The 24,506-nt window shown below is 42.5% G+C and overlaps 1 protein-coding gene across 4 annotated transcripts in view; it reads right to left on the reverse strand.

Moving 5' to 3' along the window:
• rev3l (REV3 like, DNA directed polymerase zeta catalytic subunit) overlaps positions 1 to 24,506 on the reverse strand; it is a 221,119-nt gene that overhangs the window by 74,655 nt on the left and 121,958 nt on the right. For 2 of the 4 annotated variants that reach the window (XM_078542602.1, XM_078542604.1), the window contains exons 8-13: positions 19,401 to 19,485; positions 19,178 to 19,317; positions 17,405 to 17,533; positions 15,618 to 15,864; positions 12,919 to 13,061; positions 1,704 to 6,309 (exon numbers count right to left, since the gene is read on the reverse strand). In XM_078542602.1, the coding sequence (XP_078398728.1) occupies positions 1,704 to 6,309; positions 12,919 to 13,061; positions 15,618 to 15,864; positions 17,405 to 17,533; positions 19,178 to 19,317; positions 19,401 to 19,485 (5,350 nt within the window). The remainder of the gene's footprint in view (positions 1 to 1,703; positions 6,310 to 12,918; positions 13,062 to 15,617; positions 15,865 to 17,404; positions 17,534 to 19,177; positions 19,318 to 19,400; positions 19,486 to 24,506) is intronic. The other 2 variants (XM_078542605.1, XM_078542603.1) reach the window with 2 other exon arrangements.

Genomic DNA, 24,506 nt, shown 5'->3' on the forward strand with positions numbered 1-24,506 from the left:
GGGATCGAAATAGGTTAAAAGGTGGAAATAAATTTTAAAATAATGGAAATAGGTGGGAAAAGAAAAATGTGTTAAAAAAATTATAAATTATTGGAAAGGGGGTGGGGATGGAGGAGAGAGTTCATGATCTGAAGCTGTTGAACTCAATGTTAAGTCCAGAAGGCTGTAAAGTGCCTAGTCGGAAGATGAGGTGCTGTTCCTCCAGTTTGCACTGGGCTTCACTGGAATATTGCAGCAGGCCAGGAATGGACATGTGGACATGAGAGCAGGGTGGCGTGTTGAATTGGCAAGCGACAGGGAGGTCTGGGTCATGCTTGTGGACAGACCGAAGGTGTTCTGCAAAGTGGTCACCCAGTCTGCGTTTGGTCTCTCCAATGTAGAGGAAACCGCATTGGGAGCGGCGAATGCAGTAGACTAAATTGAGGGAAGTGCAAGTGAAATGCTGCTTCACTTGAAAGGAGTGTTTGGGCCCTTGGACAGTGAGGAGGGGGGGAAGTGAAGGGGCAGGTGTTGTACCTTCTTCAGTTGCATGGGAAGGTGCCATGGGAGGGGATTGAGGTGTAGGGGGTGATGGAGGAGTGGACCAGGGTGTCCCAGAGGGAACGATCCCTGTGGAATGCTGCCAGGGTGGGGTGGGGGGGAAGATGTGTTTGGTGGCGGCAGTGCGCTGGAGTTGGCGGAAATGGCGGAGGATGATGGATGATCCTTTGAATGCAGAGGCTGGTGCGGTAATCAGTGGGGACAAGGGGGCCCCTATCATGGTTCTGGGAGGGAGAGGAAGGTGTGAGGGCGGATGCGCGGGAGATGGGCCGGACACGGCGGAGGGCCCCGTCAACCACCGTGGGTGGAAAACCTTGGTTAAGGAAAAAGGAAGACATGTCAGAGGAACCGTTTTGGAAAGTGACATCATCAGAACAGATGCAACGGAGGTGAAGAAAGTGAGAGAATGGGATGGAGTCCTTACAGGAAGCGGGGTGTGAGGAGCTGTAGTCGAGGTAGTTGTGGGAGTCGGTAGGCTTGTAATGAATATTGGTGGACAGTATATCACCAGAAATTGAGACTGAGAGGTCAAAGAAGGGAAGAGAAGTGTCAGTGATGGACCATGTGAAAATGATGGAGGGGTGGAAATTGGAAGCAAAATTAATAAATTTTTCCAGGTCCAGGCGAGAGCATGAAGCGGCACCGAAGCAGTCATTGATGTACCAGAGAAAGAGTTGTGGGAAGCGGCCTGAGTATGATTGGAACAAGGAATGTTCCACATACCCCATAAAGAGACAGGCATAGCTGGGGCCCATGTGAGTACCCAAAGCCATACCTTTTATTTGGAGGAAGTGAGAGGAGTTTAAGGAGAAATTGTTCGGTGTGAGAACAAGTTCAGTCAGACGGAGGAGAGTAGTGGTGGATGGGGATTGTTCGGGCCTCTGTTCAAAGAAGAAGCAGAGAGCCCTCAGACTATTTCATTGGGGGGTGAAAGTGTAGAGGGATTGGACGTCCATGGTGAAGAAGCGGCGGTTGAGGCCAGGGAACTTAAACTAAGTTACATAACAGTCTGTATATCATACCTATCAATTTACAAGTCAAAATAATTTGAACATATTTTATCATGGTGCAGCATCATATACTTAATTCTAAAATAGGACTTTGCTTAGTCAGTTAACACTTTCCTGATTTTACATAGCTAGAGGGGCATTTAGACTTCTCACCTGGGTTTTTCCGGAGCATCTGAAGGATCACTGCAGAATGGTTCTTGGTAGACAATTTCTGACAGGTTATGGTCAAACAGTGTTGCCACTATTTCCTCTCGGCTTGGTGGTGACATTAAAGGCTTTAAAATGTGAGCACCTGATGTGCGGCTGATGTAGCAGCTATTTTTGGATTGTAATGGGGAACTAACGGATGCTGGAGAACTATGAGACGTTGCTGGGGAACCATTGCTATATTTGGAAGCACAGAGTTCTGGATCTTCACAGCTTATTGCTGCCATGTCTTCACCAATAAATCCTATAGCTCCATTTGGACTTGAACCAGTAGAAAGGGCAGACAAACAAACATCAGACCTGTCACATTCTCTTCCACTTCCTTCATCCAATAGCATTATTTGGCTACTGGATGACTTTACAGGGCTACAGGAAGTTCCATTCTCCAAAGAATCATGACAATTAGGGGTCTGATCCTTCAGCTCCATAGTTGACATTCCAGACAAATGGGTACTAGATGACTCAGAAGAACTTGACAGAGCATTTGGAATTGGCAGGTTAGAGTTTTTATTTAATTGCTTCAACTTTTCTCCATTGTCTACAAAGGTCTTTTCAAACAGATCAGGGCTGATTGAGCCAGACCTGGCCCATTCAGTATTGTCTGAAGGTTGATGTACTTGGTCAGAGTGTTGCATTTTACTGCTCTGGGGCTTATAAGCACAAGTCTCTATTACTGCCTGGGCTGGAACAGACTCCTGAACAACATCACTCAAAAATTTTTGAGGCAGATTTTGCTCAGCTGCTGGCATGAATTGACACCCAGAATATATGGTACAATACCTGGTTTGTCCAACAGTATTGATATCAAAATTGTAAGACTGGGGAAGTTCAGGTGATAAACTGTCAAAACTGTAACTATCAAAGCCTGCGTCTGAATGGAAAACAGGGCTGTCATCAGAAAAGGGACACTTAGATTGAGAAGTCTGAGGTTTTTTGGTGAGCTCTCTTTTTGAGGTTTTGGCTTTCTTCTGTGCAATCTTTGCACTTCTTGAGTTTCTTGTTTTTTTAGAAGCAGCATCCTTTGGGGACTTTGAATGAGCAGCAGGGAGAAAACCAGAAAAGTCTGTGTTAGCAGAACTTTTACTGAGTTCATTTTGCTCATTCGGACAAGAAATACTTCTATGAAACAGTGTTTTTGGAGAAGGAGCTTGAACATTTCCTTGGTGTGCTTTTTGTTGCCTTTTCTGCAGCAACTCTCTCAAAACGGTGAGACTAGACTGACTATTACCAACAGAAGCTAGGCCATCTACTCTTAGGTTGTGTTCAGGTTTCTGAGATTGGGGCATGATATTTGTTTCCAAGAAAGTTTCCGACACTGATCTCTGCTTTATTCTAGGAGGCGTGAAATCAGATATATCCAAAATGCTGCCAGTTTCTTGTTCCCTTTCCAAAACCTTTTTCACTAATTTACTGTGGCTACATGAAGTAAGATTAAGACACTGACCGTCCTTTTCATTTGCTAGCGGAGAAACCCTGACAGGCAAATCCGTGACAATATTTGTTTGTGAATATGCTGAATGCTGATTTACCTCAGAAGTAAGTAGCGTAGGTTTTGATTGATGAGCTTTGGATCGCAGGAATGATTGAGGTGGATAATTTATTTTGCTATCAACTTCAAGCTCTGATTGAGAAAATGTGGACTTCTGGTCAGATTTATACATTTGCACGTCTTCTCCATTTTGCCTCTCTCTAGCTTCAGAAATAGGTGGACCACCACCAGCTTTTGTGCGGCTCATAAGCTGTGACCTCTGCTGCGTTGGATTGTTTCTCTGTAGTCTGAACATGTCTTCGGTTGACTGAACTGGCAGGTGAGAGTACTGCGAAGGCTGTGGATGAGGTTGATCTGTGGAAGAGGCCGTTAAGTGATCAAAACAATGCTCACCTTGAGGAAGAGTCAATGCTACCTGTGACGCAAGGTTCGTGCCCACTGATAATTGGAAATTATCTGTCATCTGAGTTCTGTTATCCAACATGTAAATAGAATCAGAGGGTGTGCATGAAGGGCTCGTTTTGCTGAGACTGAATGGGAGACTGGAATGCAACTGGGACTGAGAACATGTGGCTAATTGGGATAGTGTGTCTGAGACTTGCTCACCTGGCGGATATGAGAAGTCAGGCAGGTTTGTGTTGTCATCGGCTTCCAGCAAAGAACAATAGTAACCCCCTGAGTCGCCTTGAATTTCTTCAGAATAAGGCTGTGTTGAAGGAAGATGCCCTGTTGAGCAAATGCTAAGAGGAATGTTGGGTTGCTCATCAATCTTGGAAACGGGGTCTGATTCTGCAACAAGCACGTTTTCAAGATTTCCACAAAACCTACTTATGGCTCTATCTTTAGAGGATGAATTCAGTTCGCTGCTGATGAGCTCAGAGCTTCTCTTTTGCTCATGTGGTTCCGAACTTTGAAGTGCCCCCTGCTTCACAGCAAGGTTTGGAACTGTATTTTTTTGTCTCCGAGTCCATCTTTTTCTTGTTTTCTTACGTTGCTTTAACTGCTGTTCATCTTTTTCATCGCCTGTCACTTGCTTAGCTTTCTGGGATACTTTCATCTTTTTAGCTGTCATGCCAGCATTGCAGGGAGATTTCTTCCTGGATTTTAAACATTGCTTTTTTCCGTGATTTTTACTGCCTTGCAACAAATGATCAGAATTGATTAAAGCACAGGGATCACTGTCTCTGACCAGTACGTCATCTTCTGTTGATACAATGGATGGCATTCCATCCCCTTGCATTTCACTTGGTGACCAGCATCGAGGTGGTGATGGTTTAGAAGGACTTGGCATTCTTTCAGACAAAAAGCCAAGTTTATACATCACATCTTTATATTCTGTTGAACAGTCATCTGCCTCAGCACTGTAACAAGGTGAAGGAGGGGAAAGTTGCGAAAATTCTACTTTCTTTTTAGTAAAAGCACTTCTTTTTATTTGAGTTTGGCTGGCAATGTTCAGTTTTTCCTTTATTTGCAGCTTTTTGTATCTTCCAGCTCTTTTTTTTAAGCTCGACTGAACTTTAGCTTTTTTTCCTCTCTTTGGTGTAGGTGTTGCAAAAGGTTTGATAACAAGAGGTGGTTCAGTGACCTTGGGCCACCAGTCTTTTAATGGTGAAATTTTGTGATATTTTTGCAGTTTATCTTCATCAAGCACAACATGGTCCTCACTTGAATCCACTTTCCCTAACTTAACCAACATATTTTTTCTGCCCTTGAATCGGTTAATAATTATATATTTTATAATCACAGGGGGCTCCTTCTTGTTAAGCCTTCTCCTTTTGCGTGATCGCTGAGAACGATCTGTACTGTTATCATTGGCTTTTGAATACTCTGGCCGAGTTGGGCTGGCCTTGAAGATTTCTGAGCCTTGGCCATGTTCACTGTCTTCAGCTTCGTAGCTTACTTTCCGCTTTGTTCGGAGTGTATACTTACTGCATGCTAACCGAAATGACTGTCCCTCTAGGCTATTTTCTGGAGATCCTTCCTTATTAAAGATCTGTGATTCTAAAGGAAGACCATTATCTAAAGATTTCATCGAACTGTGATCCAGTGATATTTCATTTTGCAGTACTCTGATGCTACAAGAATTCAGTTCAGTGGAGTGGGCACTTTTTACCTTTGCAGCTGTAGAATTTCCTGTCAACTGGGTACCATTTGATTTCTTTCTACTCAACTTGAGCTTTAACCTGCGGTCATCTTGTTTCTGAAGTTTAGGCGGCCTGTTGAAGACTTTTTCTGGGCATTTCAGACAGTTGGGAAGTACCACACTAGGGAAAAATGTGTATTGTGCCTCATGCTGATCAATGACAGTTTTCTCTCTTTGGGTTGCTTGAAAGTCTTCATATCTAATTTTAAGTTCACTACGGCTTTTTGCAATGTTGTTTTCAGCATCTGTTGCGGTAGTTTTATGTTCTTCAAAAAGCTGAACCCCATTTTTTATACCTATTAGGGGAATCACAGGTTTATCATACATGCTGTTTTCTTTTTTATTGGATGCATGAGGCACTTTATTAGCTATCCTCCCGACTAAGCAACCGAGAGTTGAATTACTATGAAATTCATCTTCAGTGGTTAGATTTCTCTGGTGTGTAAACGACAAATTCTTTTCACAGTTAATGCTGATATAATGCTTTACCCTCTGAAGTCTATCAGTGTGTGATGGTACCTGATTTTCATAGTCACTGGTTATATGTTTGTTTTCACAGACTGCATCTGGAGATCTATCTATCATATCAGCATTTGCAAACTTCACATTGCAAAGGCCAATTTCTTCACAAGGTGCACTGCATTTTAAATCATAACCAGCTTCATTCGAAAAATTAGAAACTGAGTGCTCAGGCTTCTTTGTTGTGATGAATGAATTTTGATACGACGGTAATTCTGTAGAGTTCAAACCATCAAGCGTATGAGGTGTGGTACCTGCATGATTGTACTGTAGTCCAACATGATCAGATGGTGGCAGTTCTAATATCACAGTCTCCTTGTGAAACGTCGTCTTTGTCAGTACTTTGTCTCGGACTGCTAATGTAGAATGAGTTCTTGAACCATCTTCGTTTAATGTGTTATCTAAAATGCAATAAGTTCAATGAGATAGCCATGGAATTGCTGAAGGATAGAAGAACATTAAAATAGTTCAGCCTGATGGCAATACAAGCCAGCAAACTTTGTAACATTAAAAATACATTGTCACCAACTTTCTCTCTCTCCCTATGCTAGCCACTTGCATCCAAGCTAGAATTAGTTCATATAGAAACAATGTTCACACATCAGTGCCTCACTGAGCCCCAGACTTGAAAAGTACTCAAAGTAGTCACTATACAATTTTCTTTCCCCTCCCCAAAACAAACCAGGTAAAAAAGTGTCAAATTTAAAGCAATGCAACAGTCCCATGATTAACATATGCAAAGTCACTTATTTAGGGTAACACTCAAGGGGCTGAATGGCCTACTCCTGCTTCTTGTTCGTATGAATGTATGTTTCGTATGTGCTTATACTTAGTGGAGGTTAGGCATTTGCCAACAAGAAGTGAGGCCAAGCTATTCTTGGTGTTGCACTCATCACTATGTTGCAAGTTTAAAAAGCATTAACAAAGGCCTCTGACAAAGTAGGTTACTTGTTTTCCTTGAGCGTTAAACATACAGCACAGGAGGCTATTCAGGTTTTTCATGCTTCTGCTGGTTCTTTCAAAGAACTACCATTTAGGCCCACACCTCTGCTCTTTCCCTAGACCCTGCTTTTTTTCCCCCCCAAGTATATTCCTTTATAAATCTGGCATGCGGTCAGAGAAACCAACAAGAGGAGGAAAAAAGTGCTGTCAGAAGGTCCGAGATAAGAAAGTAGAAAATAAATTATGACAATTTCTGGATAAGCACATTATCTTGGAGTTATATTTCAACACAACACTGATAGGATCCATACAGCCAGAACAGGGGACAGATGTTTATCCCAGGTAAAATGTGATAACAGTCTCATTTCAGATCCCCATGTGTGAACTTGCAGGTATAACTTCCATAACTTGGAAATAAAGCAGAAGTCTCTTCCAAAAAATGACTGCCAGTGTCATATGCAAATAACAGCATTGGCTTGACATGAATTGTATCTCGATAGGTGCTTGACAATTAAAAATGGGATTTCCAGAGACTCTCAATATGTTGCTTTTTAAAATTCTTTCATGGGGTATGAGCATCACTGGAAAGACCAGCATTTGTTGCCCATCCCTAATTGCCCCGGAACTGAACATTACAGAGAGCAGTCAACCACATTGCTGAGAGTCTGGAGTCACATGTAGACCAGACCAGATAAGGACAGCAGATTTTCTTCTCTAAAGGGCATTAGTGAACGAGGTGGGTTTTTGCAACGATCGATGATAGTTTCATGGTCACCATTATTCAGACTAGCTCACAATTCCAGATTTAATTAGTTGAATTTAAATTCCACCAGGTGCCATGGTGGGATTTGAACGCGTCTGCAGATTTTTAGCCAGGGGACTCTGGGTTGCTAGTCCAGTGACATTGCCGCTACACTGCCATCTCCCCCTATTGTTAAAGGAGGTTTCATGTTTCATAAATGTCTTCTCCACAACTGAATGTTTATTGAACTACATAACTACAGTGGCTAACCTGAAAAGTGTCCCAAAGCCATTCAGTAGTTTAATCATAAAAAAATTTCAAAGTAATTAACCTTGTGGCACCCTTTGGAATGCCCCAAGAGGCACTACACAAATTAAAGTTTGTTGCTTATTTGCACTTCCCCTCCATTGAAAAGCAATAGAAGCACTTCTCTGCAAAAAAAAAAATTGACCAACAAAACCATCTGCACATTTATCTTTTTGCCAATTTACTGACTGGCCAAAGTCAACCATGTACAAAATAAAACGCAAATTCTGATTGTAAAGTATCAGTTAAAGCTCGAGGGTTTATCTAATCAGTCTTCTACTAACCGGTCAAGTCAGTCTGTTTCTATTTTTTTGAGGAAAGTTAATGGCATTTTTCACATTTCATCTCTAAGGGAATTGAACAGTCCAATGAGCTGTTATCATGAGGTGAGAAGGTGGTAAGGGAAGTTGGGGTGGGGGGAGGAGACAGAGAGACACACACAGAGAGAGAGAGAGACACACAGAGAGAGAGAGAGAGAGACACAGGCAGAGAGAGAGAGACACAGGCAGAGAGAGAGAGACACAGGCAGAGAGAGAGAGACACAGGCAGAGAGAGAGAGACACAGGCAGAGAGAGAGAGACACAGGCAGAGAGAGAGAGACACAGGCAGAGAGAGAGAGACACAAGCAGAGAGAGAGAGACACAGGCAGAGAGAGAGACACACAGGCAGAGAGAGAGACACACAGGCAGAGAGAGAGACACACAGGCAGAGAGAGAGACACACAGGCAGAGAGAGAGACACACAGGCAGAGAGAGAGACACACAGGCAGAGAGAGAGACACACAGGCAGAGAGAGAGACACACAGGCAGAGAGAGAGACACACAGGCAGAGAGAGAGACGGAGGCAGAGAGAGAGAGACGGAGGCAGAGAGAGAGAGACGGAGGCAGAGAGAGAGAGACGGAGGCAGAGAGAGAGAGACGGAGGCAGAGAGAGAGAGAGACGGAGGCAGAGAGAGAGAGACGGAGGCAGAGAGAGAGAGACGGAGGCAGAGAGAGAGAGACGGAGGCAGAGAGAGAGAGACGGAGGCAGAGAGAGAGAGACGGAGGCAGAGAGAGAGAGACGGAGGCAGAGAGAGAGAGACGGAGGCAGAGAGAGAGAGAGACGGAGGCAGAGAGAGAGAGACGGAGGCAGAAAGAGAGAGAGACGGAGGCAGAGAGAGAGAGACGGAGGCAGAGAGAGAGAGACGGAGGCAGAGAGAGAGAGACGGAGGCAGAGAGAGAGAGACGGAGGCAGAGAGAGAGAGACGGAGGCAGAGAGAGAGAGACGGAGGCAGAGAGAGAGAGACGGAGGCAGAGAGAGAGAGACGGAGGCAGAGAGAGAGAGACGGAGGCAGAGAGAGAGAGACGGAGGCAGAGAGAGAGAGACGGAGGCAGAGAGAGAGAGACGGAGGCAGAGAGAGAGAGACGGAGGCAGAGAGAGAGAGACGGAGGCAGAGAGAGAGAGACGGAGGCAGAGAGAGAGAGACGGAGGCAGAGAGAGAGAGACGGAGGCAGAGAGAGAGAGACGGAGGCAGAGAGAGAGAGACGGAGGCAGAGAGAGAGAGACGGAGGCAGAGAGAGAGAGACGGAGGCAGAGAGAGAGAGAGACGGAGGCAGAGAGAGAGAGACGGAGGCAGAGAGAGAGAGACGGAGGCAGAGAGAGAGAGACGGAGGCAGAGAGAGAGAGACGGAGGCAGAGAGAGAGAGACGGAGGCAGAGAGACGGAGGCAGAGAGAGAATGAATGAATGGTTGGGATGTGGGAAGGTACTGACTACACTATTATTTGGTTCATTTTAAAGAAAAAAGTTTATCTCAGCTTACTTGCAGTCACTGTGACCCACAGCTCTTATTTTCTTGAGATTGGCAGCTAAACCACTCTATCCAAAGAAATGTTGCCAGAGGTGCTTTCAGGTTCATTACGCTTATCCTGTTATCCTATTCAATACCAACTAGAATATAAACATTTTAGCCTATTTCCATAAGACCATAAGACATAGGAGCAGAAATTAGGCCATTCGGCCCATCGAGTCTGCTCCGCCATTCAATCATGGCTGATAAGTTTCTCAACCCCATTCTCTCGCCTTCTCCCCGTAACCTTTGATCCCCTTACCAATCAAGAACCTATCTATCTCGATCTTAAATACACTCAATGATCTGGCCTCCACAGCCTTCTGTGGCAATGAATTCCATAGATTCACCACTCTCTGGCTAAAGAAGTTTCTCCTCATCTCTGTTCTAAAAGGTCTTACCTTTACTCTGAGGCTGCGCCCTCGGGTCCTAGTCTCTCCTACTAATGGAAACATCTTCCCCACGTCCACTCTATCCAGGCCTTTCAGTATTCTGTAAGTTTCAATCAGATTCCCCCTCATCCTTCTAAACTCCATCGAGTATAGACCCAGAGTCCTCATATGTTCCTCATATGTTAAGCCTTTCATTCCTGGGATCATTCTCATGAACCTCCTCTGGACCCTCTCCAGGGCCAGCACATCCTTCCTGAGATTCGATCCCTTCCCCTCACCCCACCCCACCCCCACTAGGGCTATCTAAACCTTGCTTGTCCTGCTTTTTACCCTTAATTAGCACATTCCTTAGATAATATCACCAACTTCAACACCTATTTATCCTTTTGTCATGACATCTTTTGGCTATCTCCACCTATCACTGGCCCTCTATCCAGCTCTACCTGTCCCACCCCCCCTTAAACCAGCTTATATTTCGCCTCTTTTCTATTTTTACTTAGATCTGTTGAAGACTCATATGGACTCGAAACGTTAACTGTGTTCCTATCCGCAGATGCTGCCAGACCTGCTGAGTTTTTCCAGGTATTTTTATTTTTGTTTTGGATTTCCAGCATCCGCAGTTTTTTGCTTTTATCTTAGAATATAAACATTGCTGTACATTTAATAGTACGATTGTATAATTATTCCTAGCCCCTTAAACCACAATAATATATATATGCTGAATTTTCTCAGCGTTAATGAAAGGTCCTGTAATAGATATTTGTTTGTATTCTAGGAAGTTAATTGACCCCATGTACTGCACAATCATAGAATGGTTACAGCACAGGAGGCTGCCATTTGGCCTGTTGAGCCTGTGCCAGAACTCGAAAAGAACGACTCAGCTAGTTCCACTCACCCTTCAATTCCCCGTAGACCTGCAAATTTTCTCTTCAGGTAATCATCCAATTCTCTTCTGAAAGCCACGACTAAAATCTGACTCTACCACCCTCTCAGACAATGTATACCAGATCCTAACCATTCACTACATAAAGATTTTCCTCACTGCCTGTTTTTTTGCCAATCATCTTAAGTCTGTGTCCTCTGGTTTTCAACCCTTCCACCAATAGAAACAGTTTCCCTCCATCTACTGTCTAGGACCCTCATGATTTTGAATACCTCTAAAATCTCCTCTCAACCTTCGCGTCTCTAAGGAGAACAGCCTCAGCTTTGCCAATTTACCCAGGTAACTGAAAACCCTCATCCCCAGACCACTCTCTTAAATCTTTTCTTCACTCTATCCAAAGCTTTCACTTCCTTTATGAAGAGTGGTGTCAGGATTGACACTATTCCAGTTAAGACCGAAAAATAAAGGTTCACCATAATTTTGCTTTCGTACTCTCATGCCTCTATTTATAAAGCCCAGGACTTAGTATACCTTAATAACTGCTTTATCAATCTGCCCTGTCACCTTCAATGATTTGTGCGCATTTACCTCCAGGTCCCTCTGCTCCTGAACGAGCTTTATTTTATATTGCATTTCCTCATTCTTTGTACCAAAACTAATCACTTCATGGTTCTCCACATTCAATTTTAGCCTCCATGTGTTTGCCCTTTACATCAGCCTATGTCTTCTTGAAGTCTATCACTATCCTCCTCACAGTTCATAATATGTCCACGTTTTGTGTCGCCTGCAAAGATTGAAATTGTGCTCTGCACACACAAGTCAAGGCCATTAATATAGAGCAAGAAAAGAAGTGGTCCTAATACTGACCCCTGAGGAAATTTGTCCTGCTTTTTATGTACAGGACATGCCTGGGCAATTTTCCACATAGCCAGATAGATGCCAGTGTTGTAGCTATACTGGAACAGCTTGGCTAGGGGTGCGACAAGTTCTGGAGCACAAGTCTTCAGTACTATAGGCGGAATATTATCAGGGCCCGTAGCCTTTGCAGTATCCAGTTCCTTCAGCCGTTTCTTGATATCACGTGGAGTGAATCGAATTGGCTGAAGACTGGCATCTGTGATGCTGCGGATCTCTGGAGGAGGCTGAGATGGATCATCCGCTTGGCACTTCTGGCTGAAGATTACAGCAAATGCTTCAGCCTTATCTTCTGCACTGGGTCCCCAGATCATTACCCTGAGTCTCTGGAATACCACTACCCTTCCCCCAATTGATGTGATCTTCAAAAGTTTCCTAGATTCTGGAACAATCCCAGGGGAGTGGAAGGCAGCCAACGTAACAGAAGAAAGGAGGGGAGAGAGAAAAGGGTACTGCCATCCAGTTATCTTGGCATCAGTTGTCAAGAAAATGCTGGAATCTATTGAGGAGGTGTTAGAGCACATGGAAAATTATAATAATCAGGCACAGTCAACACAGCATTATGAAAAGGAAATTGTTAATTTTATATTAATTGTATTTAATTGTTTGCAGATGGTGGACATTAACTGGGAATTCATTTGTGCTCTTACAAATTGGAACAGTTTGAAACTGTAGCAATTTAGGTTAGGAAGAGTATGTTTGTAGTGTGAATCTCTGCAAATAAAAGCCTACAAAAGTATGTCATGATTGGCTCTAGCTCTATCCTTCACTGCCTGGCTTCCTGGAATAGAACAATTGTGTTTGATAAATGTATTGGTTCTTCAAGGGTGCAACAAAGCAGGGTAGTTAAAAGGGATCTTCAATTTTGCCACAGCCTGAAATTAATACATAGTATTAAGAATGCAATTTTTCCCCTCAATACATCAAATATTTGCATGCCATGTAAGCTGATCTAGCCCTTCAGTGCTCACTGGGTTACAACACAGACAACAAAGACACATACCAGTGTTCTCATCTGCAGCTCCATCAAGCTGAGGAATAGAAAGATTAGCCATCATGTTCCGATTTCCTCGCCACTCCATCTGGCCATCAGAAAACGCATTATCTTCCTCCGAAGAGCAGTCACTTAAATTCTTCTCTGAAAATCTGAAACATTACTTTTTTTAAAAAAAAATATAATTCTGCGCCAAAGATAGTCATTGGCTTCAAGCATTTTTAGCAAATGTCCTATTAGGTTGGAAAGCTTACTGCATCCAGCTTTGCTGACAATACAAGGTAGTTTCTGTTGGTTGGGGAATGTAGGACATGGGAGCATGGTCTCCGGATAAGGGGTCGATCTTTTCAGGCCGAGAATGAGGAGACATTTCTTCACTCAGAGGGTTGCAAATCTTTGTAATTCTCTACCCCAGAAGATTATGGATGCTCCATCGCTTATATTCAAGGCTGGGATAGTCTGACTTTTGATTTTTCAGGAAATCAAGGGGTACTAGGAGTCTGCAGGAAAGCAGAGTTCAAGTAGATCAACCATAATCAGTATTGGATGGCAGAGGAAGCTTGAGGGGCCATATGGTCTAATCCTGCTCTTATTTCATATTCACTTATGACCCATTCATCAAATACACAATTTCCCAGAGTCAATCTCATTTTAAATGCTGAAAGAATGAAGGTAAGCTCAGTATCCTCCCTGCATTTGAGAATTCTTTAAGATCAGTTAAATTCTAAGTAATGACTGCTATCAGTCAGTAGAATTTTCATAAAGCTGCAGGATGTGCAAATTATGGGATGCTTTGCACCTCAGCTCTATGCCTTGACAGAGATAGAGGACCCATTATCAGGCCTCTGCTGCTTAGTGGCTAGACACCAGGTGCAGAGAAGTAGATTACGCATTTACATTTAACCAATAGTGCAATGACATTGCAGAATTTACAAATACCTAAAAGCCTTTTCAGGCATAATTTAAATTATCCAATAAAGGTGAATTAAGCAACTTCAAACTAACGAGTAGATCTGTACAATTTTTTCTTTGAAAGCAGGTTTTCAAGGCATGTCTGCATTGAAATATTCAACAAGTCTCTGGCTTCAATAGCAAATTTTCCCCTCACTTAAGAGTCAAAGAAATGGAGGAGATATGGGTTTAGAAGTTCAACTGGACAGGACACAGAGATTGCAAACAATTTGATTCAGCAAAAAGACAGTGATGGAGAGGGTGGCGAGAAGAGAGTTTGTACCAAGAGCCAAAGATGGCGGCTCTGGTCAACATAACATCTCATATTAAACAAAAACAGAATTATCTGGAAAAACTCAGCAGGTCTGGCAGCATTGGCGGAGAAGAATAAAGTTGACGTTTCGAGTCCTCATGACCCTTCAACAGAACTGAGTAAAATTAGGAGAGGGGTGAAATATAAGCTGGTTTAAGGTGGGGGGGTGGTGGTTGTAGGGACAAGAAAGCTGCGATAGGAGCAGATAATCAAAAGATGCCACAGACAAAAGAACAAAGAGGTGTTGAAGGTGATGATATTATCTAAGAGAATCTGCTAATTAAGAATGGATGGCAGGATACACAAGGTACAGATAGCTCTAGTGGGGGTGGGGTGAAATTAGACTAACAGGGCATAAAAGGTATAAATTTAAAAATAATGGAAATAGGTGGGAAAAGAAAAATCTATATAAATTATTGGAGAAAACAAAAGGGAGGGGGAAGAAACGGAAAGGGGGCGGGGATGGAGGAGGGAGTTCAAGATCTAAAGTTGTTGCTCAATATTCAGTCCGGAAGGCTGTAAAGTGTCTAGTCGGAAGATGAGGTACTGTTCCTCCAGTTTGCGTTGGGCTTCGCTGGAAACTGGAGGAACAGCACCTCATCTTCCGACTAGGCACTTTACAGCCTTCCGGACTGAATATTGAGTTCAGCAACTTTAGATCTTGAACTCCCTCCTCCATCCCCACTCCCTTTCCGTTTCTTCCCCCTCCCTTTTGTTTTCTCCAATAATTTATATATTTTCTTTTCCCACCTATTTCCATTATTTTTAAATTTATACCTTTTATGCCCTGTTAGTCTAATTTCACCCCACCCCCACTAGAGCTGTACCTTGTGTGTCCTGCCATCCATTCTTAATTAGCACATTCTCTTAGATAATATCACCACCTTCAACACCTCTTTGTTCTTTTGTCTGTGACATATTTTGATTATCTGCTCCTATCACTGCTTGCTTGTCCCTACAACCACCACCCCCAACCCCCACTTCTCTCCCCCCACCTTAAACCAGCTTGTATTTCACCCCTCTCCTAATTTTACTCAGTTCTGTTGAAGAGTCATGAGGACTTGAAACGTCAACTTTAGTCTTCTCCGCCGATGCTGCCAGACCTGCTGAGTTTTTCCAGGTAATTCTGTTTTTGCTTTGGATTTCCAGCATTTGCAGTTTTTTTGTTTTTATAACATCTCATATTGATTGACTAAAACTGTGAAACATTGTATGTCAATAATTAAATAGCAAAAGCAGATAACACAACAGTACTGGTGTGCTGCTGAGTACAGTATGCTAATACTTAGTCAAGATTTATACCATTCCATCCTTTCTTTGGATCAATATTGAATAAATAATTCTTGTAAGTGAACAGGAATAAAAATTAAGTGCTTAAAAATCATTCACAGAAAGTACTGTGCTTTTCAAAGAGTTTGATAAACTAGATGTATAAATTTCTTACCTCATTTTCCCAACATTATCTGGAAAATCGCCATCCCAACGCTGAGACATTATTAAACTGAGTTCCAACTCTTCTTTTTGAATTTCCGGCTCATTTTCTTCATCATCACTATTCTGCTGATAGCTACAATTTCCTGCAGATTGTTGTTGCGAAGGTCTACCAGGTGCAAATGGAGATCCTGCATTTCCAAACCCATCTTCCTCTAACCCAGCTAACAGATGCACTATTGCCTGGTCGTGACTGGCATCTATTTAAACAGGTTACATATTGAAAATATGTTAGTTTGCAAGCAGAATATCTCACTCACAAAACTGAGTACCTTGAGGTTTCATTTTCAAAGTAGATGCTTCTAAGTTATTTATGATGGACACATTTACATAGCAGTTGAAACAAATGAGAAAGACAGCACCAAGAGTGGGAAGAGCAGGAGGGGTTAAGGAGAGGGTAGGATTGGTGATACAAAGAATTGACAAGGTGACAGAGAACACAAGTGTGCAAGTGCCAGAGGGCGAGGGGTGCTTAAGAGATTCAGACAAACATGCGAAGGACGCAGGGGAATGTGCGTGGGAGGACACTGAAATTTTTGCCGCTTTTTTCTTTTTATTCATTCACGGGATATGGGCTTCACTGGCTGGGTCAGCATTTATTGCCTATCCCTAGTTACCCTCGAGGAGGTGGTGGTGAGCTGCCTTCTTGAACCGCTGCAGTCCATGTGGTGTAGGTACACCCACAGTGCTGTTAGGGAGTTCCAGGATTTTGACCCAGTAACAGTGAAGGAACGGCGATGTATTTCCAAGTCAGGACGGTGAGTGATTGGAGGGGAACTTCCAGGTGGTGGTGTCCCCATCTATCTGCTGCCCTTGTCCTTCTAGATGGTAGTGATCATGGGTTTGGAAGGTGCTGTCTAAGGAGCCTTAGTGAATTCTTGGGAATTAAAACAATTTAACACGACCACTATTTGAGTTGTAAAGGCCACAATAAGTTTGGGAAGAGGAGGAGGAACAGTGCACCACAACCACAATCATACTGTATCCCATTTGTGACTAATTAGGATTCATCTCAGAACTGCAGAGATGGATATTTGAATGAAGAGGTTCAAACATTGAATTGGAGGAAAGATGAGCACTTATTTGGAAGGCTCAATATGACTAACAACTGGAGAGGAAGACAATGTGTGGCTGCTTCAGCAAAGTTCTGTGGAGGGGGTAATGACAACAGTTTAGCGGTACAGTACCTACCTAAGAGGAACCATTTACAATCTCAGCAATCATGGGGACTCGGAAGGAACTTAGGGGTTTAGTGGGAATGGAGTCATGGGGAGGCGGATCTCTTGGAGAAGGTGAAGCCAGAGAGGACATGAGGATAGATAGGAGAGAAACCAGAAAAAGATGCAAGTTATGGGCTAGGGTGGTGGGGACTTGCCTTGGTGGACAAGGCAAAAGTGGAGAAACTGCAGAAGGAGCAATTCCCCTTTCCCTCGCACCCCCCCAACCCCTTTCAACCTTTCTTTATGGAGAATGGAACTGTAGCTTTGTGCTGAAATATTCCAAGGACATATCTGCCAAGAGGGTCTGTGCAAGACTGGTTTAATATTGATGCATGAACTGCTGCCGATGCTTGGTCTCTGCTCCAGCACCAGGGTAGCATCAGTTTTAAGGAGAACCAATGAAAAGGTTGTAACAATATTTTTTCCTAGACATCAACAGGGAGAATTTTCACAATAGTGAATTTCAATTTTGTCAAAAATTTCAATGATACAAAACTGATGTTCAACCTTACATACTCACTGAAAATTGGAGACTGAATTAACCTTTGTGATGAGGGGTGGAACGTCTGACTGCTCTCCATTATATTTAGAATTGTTCCTTCATCAACTATTGCGTCTTCAATCTCTGCATTTCTGTGACTCACCACTGCTTTTTTGGGGAAGGAAGAAAAATTCAATTAAAAATGAAATAAATTTATGGCGGTTCACTTTAAAGATTTAACTAATAAATCTATTCTATATCATAAATTTATTCCAAGTCGTGTTTGCACTAAAGATTTGAATTTAGCTAATTTGATTCAAATGCCTTTGATTTTCAGAGGAACAAACTATACTACAAAGCTCTTAATATATGCAGTTGTATTAATTATTGCAGGAAAAAAACTTTTAACAACTTTCTCACATTTTTCAGTAAGCATTAAAATGTTCCCATATTTTTCAGTACGCATTTCTAATGAAATGAAGTTATTTATTAAACAAGAGCCATCCTAAGAGTCAATGCATGTGATTGTGTGTTATATATTAACGATTTGGACGTGAACGTGGGGGGCATGATTGGGAAATTTGCAGATGACACAAAGATTGGCCGAGTAGTGATAGTGTAGAGGATAGCCATAATTTACAAAACGATATAGATGGGTTGGTGGAGTGGGCGGTAAAGTGGCAGATGGATTTTAATTAAGAGAAGTGTGAGGTCATACATTTAGGGAGGTCAAACAGTTACAGGGATTACACAATAAATGCGAATATAGTAAGAGTGGTAGATAAAGTGAGAGATCTTGGCGTACAAGTGCACAGGTCCCTGAAGGCCCAAGTTGGTGGTAGAGGCAGAAACTCTAAACTCTTATAAAAAGTACCTGGATCTGCACCTTAAGTGCTGCAAGCTGCAGGGCTATGGGCTGGATGCAGGAAGGTGGGATTAGAAAGGGCACCTGGGTATCCTCGGGCTGGCATGGGCAAGATGGGCCGAATGGCCTCCTTCTGTGCTGTAACTTTTCTATGATTCTATGGGTTGTTTGAATATAATATAAAATCAACACCAAGTGGTTAATATTCGGAAAGTTACCTTACTCACTGTTTAGAATCTCTCCTCCAAGGGTTTAGTCACAAGTCAGAATTGTAAAAGGGTGAAGTTATGTACCTAGCCTTTTGAAAAAGGACTTTAGAGAAATAGTTGCTCTATTAAAGTACACTATTCAGTTAGAGTATGGAGAGTTTTGCTCTCCATAGACTCATGTTTCCTGACCTAATAATGATCATCATTTTTCCACTTTTGACATTATCCCCAGCCTCCACTTCATTTAACTTGAAAACTACGAAATTCACCAAAAGTGTGAAACTGTGAAGCATTATTCAAATAAATTAACAGTCAAATACTTATATGAGCAGTGCAGAGTCAGTGGCATAGTGGTATCATCACTAGACTATAGACCCAGGGTAATGCTCTGTGGACCCAGATTCGAAGCCCACCATGGCAGATGGTGAAATTTGAATTCAATACAAATTATAAGTCTGATGATGACCATGAAACCAATGCTGATTGTCATAAAAGCCCATTGGGTTCACCAATGTCTTTTAAGGAAGGAAAAAGTTAAGGTTGACTCTTAAATGCCCTCTAAACAAGGGCAATTAGGGATGGGCAATAAATGCTGGCCTAGCCAGCGACGCCCACATCCCATGAACAAATTTTTAAAAATTGACAGGATTCGTACTATATTCACCTCGAGTCTAGCAGAGCAGGCAAGCTAAAAACACAAGTTAGAGCAAATGGCAGCTCAGATCCAATATTTCTTACTTTTCTCATCATTATGTATTTCAACCAGATTAGCAGGCGTACAGGAAAGGGCTTCAGGAGATATTCCATCCACATGCAATGTCAAGTTAGAAGGGAGCGTTTCAAACTCTTCACTTTCCTCCACAGATTGTGACAAAAACCTAGTTTAAAACAGCGAAGTGAGATTTTTAAAACCTTGATCAAAATAATAAATATATAAACGAGGAGATAAGAAGCTTCTTACACCGAATAGTTATTCTGCTGTAGAATCTCCTTTATTCTGCGTTGGAAGATCCTTTCACTCTCAGTAACATGTACAGATCCACGATCTGCAAATAGAAAGTACAAAACCCATCATGAGAATGCTTGCCTCCAAGTAACTCATTCGGTTTGAAGTACCTGGTGTCATACTCAGGGTCTCATGGCCACTACATTTTATGTACGCGCTCCAAGAAAAACTACACTAAAAGTACTGTATAGCATAGGTTTTTTAGCTCTTTTTGCCAACAAAACAGCTTGCAGAATGCAGCATGAATACATTGGATCCATGCAGATCATGTTAGAGAGTCATTACAGTGAAGGGAATTGCAAGAACTAACATTGTATGTTTTTGATGCCAAGATTACTCATTTCTCCCTTGCCGTACTATTTTGAGGATTTACTCTCACTGTTCTTCAAGTGTATTACTCCTAACAGTGAGCATTTACTCACTTCATTCATGACAATTTTCCTAGCAGCCTTAAGCATTTCTACAACTTTTACTGTTCAAAGACCAAGTTATTAGGTAGTAATCCAGAGGAATGCAAAAAAGGCCACTCTCCATACGGAACAGAAGATCATTTTAAAAGAGATTAGTTTAGCAGAAAACGTCCATAAAATGATCAAGACCCTCAACGTTCTTGGATAGTAATGGGCAGAGTATATACTTAGTTCCACCAAGTCTCAGAATGAAGGAAGATGCTTACAGAAGCAACCTTTTGCATCAAGGAAAAGGAGGGCAGGCAATATAGAACCTGCAGTTTCTGTTCCTAAGAAACCTTCTATTGGGGTTATGTTTTTTTTTATTACATAGAACACCCAGCATAGGAACAGGCTATTTGGCTCAACTAGTCCATGTTGGCATTTATGCTCCATTTGAGCCTCCTCTCATCCTTCCTCATCTAACCATCAGATTAACCCTCTATTCCCTTCTCCCTCACATGCTTACCTATGTTTCTATACCATTCGCCTAAACTACTCCCTACAGTTGGGTCCCACAAACTCACCAATCTCTAATGAAACCTGTTGATGGGGGCTATGTTTAAATAGGTCTACTTCCAAGCAACCCTATGAAGCTAGCCCAGGTGCATCATTCTCAGTTCAATGGAATTTTATTAATCACCAGGCTAAATGTAGAGGTTGACACAAAGCAGTTTCAGAACAGATCATGAGTGGAGAAGTACATTCATAAGTTCCAACTGGGTACTGAAAGGTGCACAACTTCAAATTTGGTAGACTCCAAAAGAGATCAGCCTGCAATGCTTTGCTACAACCACAAGACCTTGAAGCTTTCCAACACAAATGAAGGCTCTGAATCCCCCTTTACATCGAGGGATACATATGAAAATTGGAACACAATTTTTGAGCATCTTTGAAGGAAAATGTCAGACTTTGGTTGCAATCTATATTTTTTTAAAAAGCAAGAAATTTCAGCTCTCAAAGCCACTGAGCGGAAGCCTCACTCATTTAAATATGGATATCCATGAAGATGCTATAGCTTAGAGGTTTCATAATTTTGTGAAGTTAAGTATCAATAAGAGCACCATGCATTAATAGCTTTTTGAACTGATCATAGTATTTCCAGGGTTTTACAAATAGCTACAGACCATTAAGTTTCTTCAAGGGAAATTTGAAAAGGGGAGAAATTTAAGATTTTAGAAAATTCTTCACTTGGAGGAGGAAGTAACAGACTTGGACTTGAGCAGGAGTGCAAGGCTAGCGATATCACAGTTGCATATAAAAGGTGGGGCATATAATGGGCAGCAGATGTGACATCATCCAAGTCGAATTTCACCCTTAGGATTTTTCCCATCATGGTTTAACATAAGACAGCAAGAAAAACAAAATCAATATCAATCAACAGAAGGCCTTAAGTTTGGGTTCAAAAGCTGTCCCAAATGTAATTCACCTGAACTTGAGGTAACCCAAATTGATTAACATTCTGATCTGGGCATATGTGGAAAAGCTGCTTTGCTGGAAAGCTTGCCAATGATGAAGGTGGTCCCAACTCCTTTCCAGTCCCAGGGAGCCAAGGAGTCATTGATGTCAACAGGAAAAGGTGAGAGCACCACATGGAAGCATTATTACTATACTGAGATCATGAGAGGAAATCTTGAGTTCATGAACTGGCTGCAACGTGGGCCACTGTTTTCCTTAATGTTCTGATGTTATCATGTAAGCCTCTTGCCAAAGTCCTCTAATTGTTCAAGGGAATCTTTACTATTTGATAAGTTGAAAGACAAATGGTATATTGGCCTTTATTGCAAGAGGATTTGAGTGCAGGATAAGGATATCTTGCTGCAATTGTATAGAGCCTTGGCGAGGCTGCACCTGGAGTAGTGTGTATAGTTTTGGTCTCCTTATCTAAAGGAGGAGACCAAAAAAAAACTAAAAAAGAAATAAGGAGGGAGAAGATTAAATATGAGGGTAAACTAGCCAGTAATATAAAAGAAGATTGCAAGAGTTTTTTTTAGATATATAAAGGGTAAGAGAGAGGCAAAAGTGGACATTGGGCCACTGGAAAATGACGCTGGAGAAGTAGTAGTGGGGAACAAAGAAATGGCGAAGGAACTGAATAGGTACTTTACGTCAGTCTTCACAGTGGAAGACACGAGTAACATCCCCAAAGTTCAAGAGAGTCAGGGGGCAGAGATGAGTATGGTGGCCATTACCAAGGAGAAGGTGCTAGGAAAATTGAAAGGTCTGAAGGTGGATAAATCACCTGGACCAGTTGGATTACACCCCAGAGTTCTGAAGGAGATAGCTGAAGAGATAGTGGAGGCGTTAGTGGTGATCTTTCAGGAATCACTGGAGTCAGGGAGGGTCCCAGAGGACTGGAAAATCGCTAATGTAACCCCCCTGTTTAAGAAGGGAGTGAGGCAAAAGACGGGAAATTACAGGCCGATTAGCCTGACCTCCGTCATTGGTAAGATTTTAGAGTCCTTTATTAAGGATGAGATTTCAGAATACTTGGAAGTGCATGGTAAAATAGGGCAAAGTCAGCATGGTTTCATCAAGGGGAGGGCATGCCTGACAAATCTGTTAGAATTCTGTGAGGAGGTAACGAGTAGGTTAGACAAAGGAGAGCCATTGGATGTTATCTACTTGGACTTCCAGAAGGCCTTTGACAAGATGCCGCACAGGAGGCTGCTCAGTAAGATAGGAGCCCATGGTGTTGAGGCAAGGTACTAGCATGGATAGAAGATTGGCTGTCTGGCAGGAGGCAGAGAGTGGGGATAAGGGGGTCCTTCTCAGGATGGCGGCCGGTGACTGGTGTAGTTCTGCAGGGACCACAACTTTTCACTTTATACATTAACGATCTAGATGAAGGAACTGAGGGCATCCTGGCTAAGTTTGCAGATGATACAAAGATAGGTGGAGGGACAGATAGTATTGAGGAGGCGGGGAGTCTGCAGAAGGATTTGGACAGGTTAGGATAAAGGGCAAAGAAGTGGCAGATGGAATACAACGTGGGGAAGTGTGAGGTCATGCACTTTGGTAGGAAGAATGGAGGCATAGACTATTTTCTAAATGGGGAGAGAATTCAGAAATCTGGAGTGCAAAGGGACTTGGGAGTCCTAGTCCAGGATTCTCTTAAGGTTAACTTGCAGGTTCAGTCGGTAGTTAGGAAGGCAAATGCAATGTTGGCATTTATTTTGAGAGGACTAGAATATAAAAGCAGGGATGTGCTGCTGAGGCTTTATAAGGCTCTGGTCAGACCACATTTAGAATATTGTGAGCAATTTTGGGCTCCATATCTCAGGAAGGATGTGCTGGCCCTGGAGAGGGTCCAGAGGAGGTTCATGAGAATGATCCCAGGAATGAAAGGCTTAACATGAGGAACATTTGAGGACTCTGGGTCTATACTCGATGGAGTTTAGAGGGATGAGGGGGAATCTGATTGAAACTTACAGAATACTGAAAGGTCTGGATAGAGTGGACGTGGGGAAGATGTTTCCATTAGTAGGAGAGACTAGGACCCGAGGACACAGCCTCAGAGTAAAGGGAAGACCTTTTAGAACAGAGATGAGGAGAAACTTCTTTAGCCAGAGAGTGGTGAATCTATGGAATTCATTGCCACAGAAGTCTGTGGAGGCCAGGTCATTGAGTGTATTTAAGACCGAGATAGATAGGTTCTTGATTGTTATGGGTATCAAAGGTTACGGGGAGAAGGCGGGAGAATGGGGTTGAGAAACTTATCAGCCATGATTGAATGGCGGAGCAGACTCGATGGGCCGAATGGCCTAATTTCTGCTATGTCTTATGATCTTATGGAGATACTTGCCATAGAGGGACATAAGAAATAGGAAGAGTAGGCCATTCGGCCCCTCAAGCCTACCCTGCCATTCAATAAGATCATGGCTGATCTGTCCCAGGCCTCAACTCCTCTTTCATGCCAGCTCTTCATAGCCCTCAATTTCTGAATATTTCAAAAATCTATCTACCTCCTCTTTAAATACTTCCAGTGATCTAGCCTCCACAACTCTTTGGGGTAGAGAATTCCAAACAAATTCCTTCGCATCTCAGTTTTAAATGAGTGTCCCCTTATTCTGTAACTATATCCCCTAGTTCAAGATTCCCCCAGTAGTGGAAACATCATCTCAACATCTACCCTGTCAAGTCCCCTCAGAATCCTTTACGTTTCAATAAGATTACCCCTCAATCTTCTAAACTCTAATAAATAAAGGCCTAACCTGTTCAGCTGTTCTTGATAAGTCAACCCCTTCATCCCAGGAATCAGCCTAGTGGCTCTCTTTTGAACTGCCTCCAATACCAGTATATCCTTTCTTAAATACAGGGACCAAAGCTGTACACAGTGCTCCAGGTGTGGCCTCACCAACACGCTGTACAGTTGTAACAAGACTTCCCTATTTTTAAACTCAAACCTCCTAGCAATACAGGCCAAAATTCCATTTGCTTTCTTAATTACTTACTGCACCTGCATGTTAACTTTTTGTGTTTCATGTACAAGAACACCCAGATCCCTTTATGCTGCACTGTTTTGGAGTCTCTCTCCATTTAAATAATAGCCTGCCTTTTGATTTTTCCTACCAAAGTGCATGACCTTTCATTTTCCTACATTAAACTCCAT

This window comes from Cetorhinus maximus, chromosome 5 (assembly GCF_964194155.1).
Source record: "Cetorhinus maximus chromosome 5, sCetMax3.hap1.1, whole genome shotgun sequence".
Lineage (NCBI taxonomy): Eukaryota > Metazoa > Chordata > Chondrichthyes > Lamniformes > Cetorhinidae > Cetorhinus > Cetorhinus maximus.